The 11,030-nt window shown below is 33.7% G+C and overlaps 1 protein-coding gene and 1 pseudogene across 1 annotated transcript; both read left to right on the forward strand.

Annotated features, from left to right (window-relative positions):
- The first annotated feature begins 583 nt into the window (after positions 1-583).
- On the forward strand, positions 584-2,244 carry LOC120137261 (zinc finger protein JAGGED-like). Its single transcript, XM_039153062.1, has 5 exons — positions 584-741; positions 1,190-1,278; positions 1,442-1,573; positions 1,701-1,779; positions 1,848-2,244. The coding sequence occupies exons 1-5, from the start codon at positions 584-586 to the stop codon at positions 2,242-2,244; spliced, it is 855 nt and encodes a 284-aa protein (XP_039008993.1).
- Positions 2,245-9,814: 7,570 nt separating this feature from the next.
- LOC120137267 lies at positions 9,815-10,521 on the forward strand (annotated as a pseudogene).
- Positions 10,522-11,030: the final 509 nt, after the last annotated feature.

An 11,030-nucleotide genomic window follows, 5' to 3' on the forward strand; every position in this document is an offset into this window, starting at 1 on the left:
CTCATCTTGACCCATGTTCATCCCTAGTTCAGTCAACAATCAAAATTGATAGAATTATTAATATTTCTAATTAAAACTATGATAAAATTGATAGAATTTTTAAATATTAAGAAATTATCGATTTCAAATCATGTCCAAATTGATAGAATGTATAACTTTAGGGGGATAAAACTATTATTATATCATGCCACATCATCATATCTGTTAAGTCAACAATCAAAATTAACAATAAGTGATAAAAATAAAAACATAATATAATGTTAAGTACGTTTTTTACCTATAAAAAGCTAAATGACCAAAATAGAAACTTAAAACAAGTGTAATGTCAAAAATTAGTTTACCCTATAAAACACTTACATTTTCTTTAAAAAAATGTGGAAGTAAAACGAAAAAAAAAACACAACATATAGATTTTATAGTGAAGGAAAAAAGAGGATCATGAAACAAGGAGGGAAGTTCCAAAGAATAAAACAACACTTTTATTTCTGTGGTTCAGTCTTTATCCCACCTTAGATCACAAAAACCCTGAGAATGAGATCTTGATAGTTACAGTTCCATGTTCCATGGCAATGCTCACGGTACAATGATGCCCCAGGGATGCCTTACACGGGGACCAACCCCATTCTACTTTTACCATGCACCACCCACTAATCACCTTAATTCTAGGGCTAGCTACCCTCAAACCACACTTCTGGTTCCAGCCTTTCGCTTAAATGAATCCAATAGCAAACCCGTTTTATGGTAAATCCTGTTGTAATCTTAACTATTTCAGGCTCCATCATTGTTTCATGAAACTAGTTTTTAGGGCAAGTGACCCTCTATCTGTAGGCAAAACCAACCAAATCAGTTCCACTAAACCCCCATTCCTTAAACTCCTTTTTTCCAAAGTCACGAGACCCACTGTCCCCTCTTTTGTTCTTTCAATTTATGAGAGCTGGTGGATGAGGTGCTGATAGAGAACTTTCAAAACAATCTAGCTTTTTTTCTCTACACCACCACTCAAACTAGCCCGGTCTAGAACTGAAGTCTTGTAATCTTCTGAAGCTTTAGTTATCTCAATCTCAAGCATTGTTCACCTCATATTTTCCTGTCTTTCTCTGTTTGTACCATGTAGGTCTACCTCCCTTCATCTTCAACCTCTACCTTTTGTCTCTTTCACTTATAATTGTGACTTTTGTTCATTTTGCAGGAGACCTGAAGAAAATCCCTTGGACCTCAATAACTTGCCCGACGATTATACAAGGGATGGCAAAGTTGTCTTTGAGGAAGGCTCCTCCGGTATACTCACATTTCTCTTCAACTCTTTCTTGATGCTTTAGGGTTTGAACTTTAAAGTAGCTTCTTTTTTTTTGTTACACGATTTGGGTAAACTTAGGGTTGGGGTATAGGGCAAAGAATGGTCTCATCGAAGTTGCTTTAATTGGTGGGTGTATGAAAACAGGCTCTCGGAAAAAGAAAAGCGGCGGTAAGGATGGGAAAGATGAGTGTGGGAAGGTCTATGAATGTAGGTTTTGTTCCCTAAAGTTCTGCAAATCTCAAGCTCTTGGGGGGCACATGAACCGCCATCGCCAAGGCAAGTCATTTCTTCCATTTTTATGTAGCGTCAGAGGTTGTTATGATGAATCTCTTGGCTGGTTTTCCGTGTTGGATGACTCACTTATGATTTGATTTGATCTGCGTTTTTTTGTTGGGTGAGTCAGAAAGGGAGACAGAGACACTGAACCGAGCTCGCCAGCTGGTCTTCAATAACGATAACTTGGCCACCCAAGGGCATCTAGGGTATGCACTATGCACTATTCTCCTCCAACTTTCATGTCACTGAGCAAAAATTGTTCCAATCATTGCAGGTGCCACCCGAGTTATGATCCAACATTGTCATTTAGATCAGTTTATCCACCGAGAATCTTCCCCGGCTCTTCTTCGATGCTTATTCAACCACCACCGCCACCGCCGCCATATTTACATCCATCACCGTCACGTCTCAGCTCCTACCCCATCAACGATTACTATATAGGACATGCGCTAGGAAGCAGCGGTTCACCATCACAATACCCTCAGCAAAACTTAAACTACCTTGTTCCACAAGACACTAACTTCACTTGCATTGGAGCTCCGGTCGGACACGGCGGAAGAGGCGTATCACTGAGCAACAACGTCCAGGAAGAGGGGCTGAATTCGGGTAGGAACTATGCAGGAGGGACACAATATCAGCGCTTGGAAAATCGATTTCAGGACGGATTCTAACTTGTTCTAAAGATTTTTTCATCTTTAAAAAATACTTTGATCATGTTTATGAAGTATATTAACAGCTTTGACGCGCTACCCAGAGAAGGAGAGAGAGAGAAGGAAAATTTTTGGTTTACGTACAAGGATTAGGTGCAGCTTTTTGGAGCTTTGGGCACTCTCAGCTAGTTTGGCTTGGAGCAGTCGCGATTGGATGGGGTTTGTGTTGTGTTGAACAGTAAGAAATGGGGACGAGTTAGATATGAACAGAAAGTTTCTAAACCCCCTTTTTGCTCTTGGCAATTCATTTTCTTATTTAAAATCTCTTGTTATGTAGTCCTTTTTTCAATTTTATTTATGTGCTTATCCTTGTTGCTCCCACTAAAATTTTATAAGTTTATAAAGTATTTTTTGGGTCCTGATTGCATTCATGATCCGAGCTGGTGGAATGGGGTTGGCCCTCTTTATTTGGGATCTTCTTGATATTTGAGACATGTATGGTTACACCATGTTAGCACAATATGGGCAATGACCTAGAGAGGTGGTTAATTAACCCTTTTCTTGCTGACCTAGAATCAAATCTGTTAAGAAAAAGGTCTGATATTAAGCACTGAATTTCGTTTTTCATCATCTACCTTGCATTATTGGTTAAATGTTTATGCCCTTCTGATATACATTCATGAATGCTTCTCCTTTTGCGTCCTTTCTCGTCGGCGTAGCCCTAACTTCCCTACCTTTGCTTAAATTCATAAAGGTGTAACGTGAAAAAAATTATTAACATTTGATTTACTTTCATCTCTGTTTTTTTTACGGTAAATTACAAATTTATTTAATGCACTTTATTTTTCTCCTATTTCACTCATTATACTTTTATGCTTCTATGTACGGCTCCAAGGATCAATCGTGGACACAGTAAGATGGCTCCTCATTGAGAAATTCCATCAGGAAGGTGCGTCCTTCAATGGATCTTTATGTTTCGCTACCCCAGAACCCTATTATGTAGCATCGTAGGAAAATGAATGATTTATGGAGACGATGAAAATGACAAAGGAGACACATTAGATGTGGCTGTCATGGATAGTATTTCTCCGGTTACTTTTCCTTTGGCATCTAACGGCAGTCATCTCAAGATTGTCGATTGATAGTTTTCCTTGGTTGCAGAAAGGTGAAGATTAATGGATATCCATGAATTGTTTTCCTTTCACATCTAGAAGAAGATAAAGGGTTATAAATTTTTATTAAATATAAATCATACGGGGCTGGTTTTAATGTTTAAAATAAGTTATATAATCAAACCGTTATTAAGAAAAAGACGGGTGATTAAAAAATTCAATCTATAAAATTCAGTGGTTAAATTGAAAAATTTAAAAGTGCAGTGAATGAATTAGGAGAAAGTAAAATTCAGTGAGTAAATTTATAATTTACCCAAATTTTTTAACATTTTTTTTAATAATGACAACTGGATTTCATTAATAAAAATGGAAGAATCAAAATTATAACGCATCCAAAGAGAAAATTGGAGACAATAGTCACCAAAAACCCATACATAAAATTAAAATATTAAGCTCAAAGATACGAAGAGAATGAAACATTCCAAACATAAAAACAATCCAGTAATCTTTATAAAACTCCTTGTCTCAGTTGAACTAGAAGCTTTACGATGTGATAACGGAGTGGTGAGTGAATCAAACAATTTGGTAGACTGTTTCGCTACACAATTATGATTATATCGACAAACGACCATTTACAAAATATAGGAACTGACAATACGTGACCATCGACAAGCCAATCAGAAAACAAATGCCGTGAGGATCTTTGTAGAAGCACCAACATGACCGTAAAAGTATGCAAAAAACTTACCAAAAACCATAAGAAAGCGTGCACAAAAACAAAGAAAAAGCGTGGCATAAGAGGAGAGAAAAGCGTGTCACAAGGACATATTCTTATTTAAAAGTGAAAAAACTCAAGAAAAAAAAACAAAGACATAAAATGAAAAAGAATAAAAAAATAAAAATCACCGACGGTCGGCAATCAATATTAAAATTGGTGTTGTCTCCAGCTAAACAAAAAACAAAGGAAGAAAAGAACACGACACACGAATATTATCTAGCTAGTTTATATTTCGATCACAATAGACAATATGATAACAATATAGTTCTGGGATTTGTCGAGAGAGTGAATCTACTCTATAATCTTTTTTTTCTTAACAATTGGCAATTGAATTTTATTAATAATGGAATGGTTCAAAATTAATCGCATAAAAATAGAGAGAGAAATTTAGATCACCAAAATACTCATATAAAAGAAAAAAAAATTAAAACTAAGGATACAAAGAAAATAAAACCTTCCAATGATAATGACAACCATCAAAACCTTTATAAAAACTCATTGTCTCTATTAAATGAGACGCTTGATGAAGTGATAATGGAGTGGAGAGCAAATCAAATAATCTGGTAGGTTGCTTCGCTACACAATATGATTACATCGACAAACAACTTTTTACCAAAAGAGGGGATCTGACTATACTTGACTATCGACTAACTAATCAGAAAATAAATGTCGTGATGTTTTTTATGCGTGAACCAAAACAACCGCAAATGTATGTGAAAAACATATCAATAATCATGAGGATTGTACCACAAGAGTAGAGAAAACGCGTGCCATAAGAACAAAGAAAAATATGTCACAAGGACATAGAATCTAATTCAAAAGTAAAAAGACTAAAAAAAGGCATAATATAAAAAAATAATAGAACTAATAGTCACAGAGGTCGGCAATCAACAATAAGATTGATGCGGTTAGGTTTTTTTTTTGGTTTAGGGTTTTTGGTTTATTCTTATAATCTTTAGTTACATTAAGTGAAATCCAATGAGATCCGGGGAAATCTTTACTTTGAGTAAGAGATCTGGGAAATCTTGAACGCCATTTTTTTACAGCAGTAAACTCCGGTATGGTTTTAGATATGGGAATCGTACAATAGTCCTAAAACTCAAAGTTTCAAAAGCAGTACAGATTTGGATGATTCTTCTTTTCCTTTATCGTCCCACTTCAATTAATACGGGATTCGTTTCTTTCCACTAAATAGTATATAGTGTTTAATTAATAAGGCCTTAGTTTCAAAAGTAATAAAGAGCAAAAAAACCCTAGAACCCGAGGCTCAATAGCTAATGAGTTACACTGCAGACACAATTTAATGCAGGCAGTGACTTTAAAGACAGAAGACAACATTTAAGACAAACACAATAACATAAATATTATTTAATATATCAAGAGTCTCAGGTGTTTGAGATTGCAAAGATTTATTCCAATCGGCTGGTTAGAGAGAAAACTCAAAGTGAGGCTAACCCTAGGGTAGGGTAGCCCTAACATGTGCGCCCTCAAGGCTCAAAGGCAATAGGTTTTAAGCAGAAGAGACTGCAAAATCTGTCCACCACTCGTTTGCATTTCAGAACTCAGATTCAACTCGAAGACATGGAATTATCCTGTAGAGAAAAAGAAAAAGAAAACACATAGAGAGAGAGATTACTGCATCTTGGATCATACCATTTCTCTACCCTTATGAACTGTGAAACAGTTTGTGATGATTGTTCTTAATCTAATAGATTCAGTAGGTGATTTTGTTCAGGGCAATCCATTTGATGACCCCTTTGCAGAACTTGATGTTGATAATACTCTACTTTTTGTGCCTGCTTACGGTTGTATTTAAGGGGTTAAGAGATGGACCGAGGGTCAGTTAGGCAGTGGTATTTAAAATTTTTAAATTATCATATATTTTAAATATTTTTTATATTTTATATAAATAATTTATTTTCGTCTTCTTATAATTTTATAAGTTTATCTATCTTTAAAATTTTAAAAATTTATCCTCCTACCATTAGATCTTGTGTCCGTCCTTCAAGATGTTCGCTATGGTGTTATAGTATTTCGGGTCTTAATCAAAGTGTGGTGGACAGTCTTTTTATATATAGATTTTTTTAAAAATTATTATAAGAATGATTGTTTCAATAGAATATTTTCTCTTCATGATACGTGGAAACCCAGATAATATTATTTTACATTATGTTTGGATTGGGACGAGGTACGCATTGCCATATATGTATGGCTTATTATTTGTTCTTATGTGAGTCAAGAAGAACATCAATGATTTTATAATTTTATAATAATATACTTAACTTTTCGTTATGGTACGCCTGAGTACGTTACGTATGCGAGTTCCTTTTTAACATGTTGTTTAAAACTGTTATCGCATGATTGCATACTTATAATAATTACAATAACACTTGTTATTATTGCGATCGCGACAAACACAGTGTAATTAAAAATATGATGGTAATTACAATTTAAATCCATGAGTAGCACTAATTAAGAGGTTTTCGGGTACAGAGGAGGAGCACTAGTAGGCTCTGCAGGGTGCGGGGGAAGAGCACCAAGTAGGATCCACAAGTGCATAGGCTACATACACTGTGAGTGATCTAGAGCGTGCAAAAAAAAAAACACCATAAACAAAATGTCTATTATCGTATTTTACATAGAATCTATGAAGAATATTATAGCTTCATCAAGATCTTTGTAGAGATATAAACAAATAATAATAGAGAAAGCTCAAAATAAAGTATTACCTAGAGAGCTTCAAATTATGTTTTTTTTAAGCTCAACTGTTTATTAATGTCCACCGCATCAATATTAATGGACAATATAGAAAATGATGCTTTTATGACAGATCATATTTTTTATTTAGATGAAGAGTCACACGTAATGAAAGATGTATACATTAAGTTTAATGGTCATAGAGAAAACAAAGAGAGAGAGTATTCTCATAAGAAAAGAAAAGAAATCATTGAAAAAAAGAGAAAAAATAAAACATCATACCTTTTTCTTAGGGAGAAGAAGGGAGAAATTATCATATTATCCCTAAAGTCATATCCATGAATGTAGGGTGACTGGAATCAGTGACGGATCATAGTGTATTTAGGGTGGGCACATGCCCACCTTAAAATTTAGAACTTTTTCGTTTAATTACTTATTTTATTAATGATGTTCATTTTAAAATTTTATTTTTGTCTACTCTATGAAAAATTGTGTTGTTAGCATGTTTATGGATCCGTCACTGATTGGATGATGATGAATATGATTTATATCAGGTTCTATTTACATACTTTTATCACTAACATTAGAGATACAACAAGAAAGAAGCAACATCATCTAAGTTGATATCAATCACTATGGTTTTGTGAGTAAAACCCAAATTCAAGGCTTTATTCAACGATTTACTTAACAATGGATCAATGGCTCAAATCATAGACATTCAATGTAGGCTTGTTCATTGGTATGTGGGTGTGAGCTGGGAGAAAATGATGGAGAGCAATTAATTGACGAGGACAATTATGCTAAAAGGAAGACGACCCTCGTAGTCTAAAAGGATGACATCTAAAACCCGAAAGGTATGACTCTAGGGTTCATAATTTGTCCACGTGGCCAAACATATACTTTATACATAGAAATGCAGTATTTAGGGCACTGTAGGTCTACCACAAGCAGTGAATCTTTGTCAACCCCGTACCTTTCTCAAATATATTTGGGGATCAATGGCCTTCTAGGCCTTGGGATAGACTAGAACTACACTGAAAAGGTTGCATCTAACTGAAAAATGAGAGATGCATGTAAACACACAAAGCGATTCAGGGCAGAGAAAAAGCATGTAGTCGGCTATAGGCTCCTGGTAATTCATTCAAAGGGAATGTTTAAAGCTGCTGCATGCCTAATTGGCTATATATATGTATTAGAGTTAATTGCGTCATATGTCACAAAACTATAACTCTCATTTTAAGTTGGTCCTTAAACTTTTAATTATTCTAATTTCATCCCTAAACTATGACTCTCATTCTAAATCAGTCCTTAAACTTTTGAAAATTCTGATTTCATCCCAAAATTCATCCAAATATATAATTAGTTTCAACCATAGCTTAACCAAAATTTTGTTTTTTTTTGTTTCAAATATATAATAATATAACTTGGCTTAATGATTTTATTAACAATGGATGTGATTAGTCTATACGTATAGTTTGGGATGAAATTGGAATGTTCAAAAAGTATGGGGATTAATTTGGAATGAAGATCATAGTTTGGGGATGGAATTGAAATATTTAAAAGTTTGAGGACTGATTTAAAATGATAGTCATAGTTTAGGGATGAAACTGAAACATTTAAAAGTTTAAGGACCAATTTAAAATAAAGATTGTACTTTGAGGACATATATTAATTAAGTCTATATTTTATATATTCTTCTATATCTCTTATTTCAACAATTTAAAGTAAATTGTAAAATTCATTAAGCAACTTCAATGGTTAAAGGGAATGTTATTCTTTCTAAAGAGTCTCGAGTTCGAGCACAATATTCGTAGGGCATATAAGCGTTCATTGTCAATCAGTTGAGAGTATTTCGAACAAATATTATCTTATAACTATCACATACTAATAAAAAAAAGTAAATTATAGAGATAATATCATATCTAAATACATGTTTTGACCAAAAATACTTTAGGTCTTTATTATGACCAAAATGATAACTTTAGGTATTTATTTTGACAAAAAAATTGGATATTTAGATTTAAAAAATGATATAATTTAAGTATTAATTTTAGACAGAGCACACATTGTATATTAAAAGAAAAAGAAAATTCGAACTATTCTCAACAATCGCAAGGCTTGAAACTAAATCAAAATATAGCCGAAAATCAAAGCTCATTTTTAATCTCCACTAGAGCCTTGCTTTTTTGCTTATAAAATCAACGGAGGGGAAATTGACAACCTTTCAATAGTATGATTAATTCATAACTACTTTAAAAAAAATAAATCTATAGCTTAATTTATAATAGGATAATATTGTAAATAAGTATCTAAAATTTTATTTTTGATCAAAATAAGTACCTAAAGTATTTTTTTAATAAAACAGGTACTTGAAATATTCAATCTATTTCATCTAAGTTCAAAAAAATTTGGCACTCGATATTATTTAAAGAATACTTTAGGTATTTAGATAAAAAAATTGAATACTTTAGATACATATTTTGACCAAAAAGTAAACTTTAGATACTTACTTTGAAAAAAATATACTTTGAGTACTTAAAATAAAAATATATATACTTTAAGTAATTATTTAGGATATAAATCTTTATAATATAATAATTAATAAATAAAATTATATTTAATAATTATTAATTAAATATAAATAAAATTTAAAAATTTAGGGGGAAAATATGAAAAACATAAATAACCAAAATGAATATAAGGATTAGACTCAAAACTTACATAAAATGACTAATAAAAAATTGACTATAATATCAATAGAGTTGGTTTATGTAGTAAGCAGTTTGATATTGTTTAAATAAGATTTTAAGTTCGAGCATTTATGTATGTAAAAAAATTTCATTGAGAAATTTAATAATTAAAATTAAGTATGTGTGATCCGGATCGATCTAAATTAAAGGTCGACCTTGGAAGAGGAAAAAAAATTGACTATAGAAACATTAGGAACAGTAGTGCTTTCGGATAAGACTTAAAAGTGTTGTGTGGGGGGGGGGAGAAGGTGCAAACGAAAAGGCTTGAAGGAAATGAAAACTAGAGAAGTGGGAATGGAAGAAGGGAAGAGGAAGAAGAAAGCGATGGTGGCATTAGAAGAGAACGAGTGCAGCCACTACGCTCTTCAATGGGCTCTTGAAAACCTGGGTGAAACCATCTCCGGTTCTCAGCTTTTCATCTTCAACGCGCAGCCTCTGCCCGGTTTTGCTTACCTTTCTGCTTCCACCTACGGTGCCCCTCCTATGTTTCTGCTCTCCTCTTCTTCTCCTTCTTCTCCTTCTTCTCGTTGCTGGAGAAAGCTAAGGAGATCTGCGCCAATCATGGGGTATAGTTCAAATTATATACACTCGATGTGTATCAAAAACACGTAATCACTATAAATCGAAAATCCCACTAAATCAACATGCACTTCTTCTGGTGCAGGTTGAAGCAGAGACGATGACAGAAGTTGGGGACCCAAAAGATGCAATATGTGAGGCCGTGGAAAGGCTCAACATTGAGTTGCTTATACCGGGGAGCAATGGTCGAGGAGCAATACAGAGGTGAGTAAACAATCTCGACTCGGTTTGGTTTCTTACTGTTTGAAGATTGAATGAATGTACAAACTGTGTTGGCAATCAATGTGTTCACAACGCTAAGTGCCCTGTTCTCGTGGTTAAGAACCCGGCTTGGAACAATTAATGTACTGTTGTTTGTTATCTGAAAATGCTTGTTTTGTCATATATGTTGAAGGATTCGAGTAAGAATCCGGCTTGGGACAATTAGTAGGATGAGACATTAGATCTCTTAAGTAAGATCAGGAGTTCGAATCTTGGTGTTTACGAATAGAGCAAATTAGGTTGGGAGGGTCGCCCTCGCCTCTAGTATCCAAACATGATTAGTCGGTTAATAGATCGGATATTAATGATTAATTCAAAAAAGAAAATAAGTTACCAGATAGATTAGTGTTGGATGAATATAATACAATCGTTTCCTACTACTTGTTTTCATTTATTATTGAGTTAATTGCACCATACGTCCCCGGTCCATGAACTTCGTTTCAAATTGGCCCCTAAACTTTTAAACATTTTGATTTCATCCTTAAACTATGACAATTATATTGAATTAATCCTTAAACTTTTGAATATTTCATTTTTATCCCCAAACGGTGATCTGCAGTCTAAATTAGTCTAAATTATGTCTAACGTTTAGTTTTTTTATTCATTTTAATACCCCCACCATTAAAAACT

The sequence above is a fragment of the Hibiscus syriacus genome, unplaced genomic scaffold (genome assembly GCF_006381635.1).
Source record: "Hibiscus syriacus cultivar Baekdansim isolate YM2019G1 unplaced genomic scaffold, ASM638163v2 tig00110655_pilon, whole genome shotgun sequence".
Taxonomy (NCBI): Eukaryota; Viridiplantae; Streptophyta; class Magnoliopsida; order Malvales; family Malvaceae; genus Hibiscus; species Hibiscus syriacus.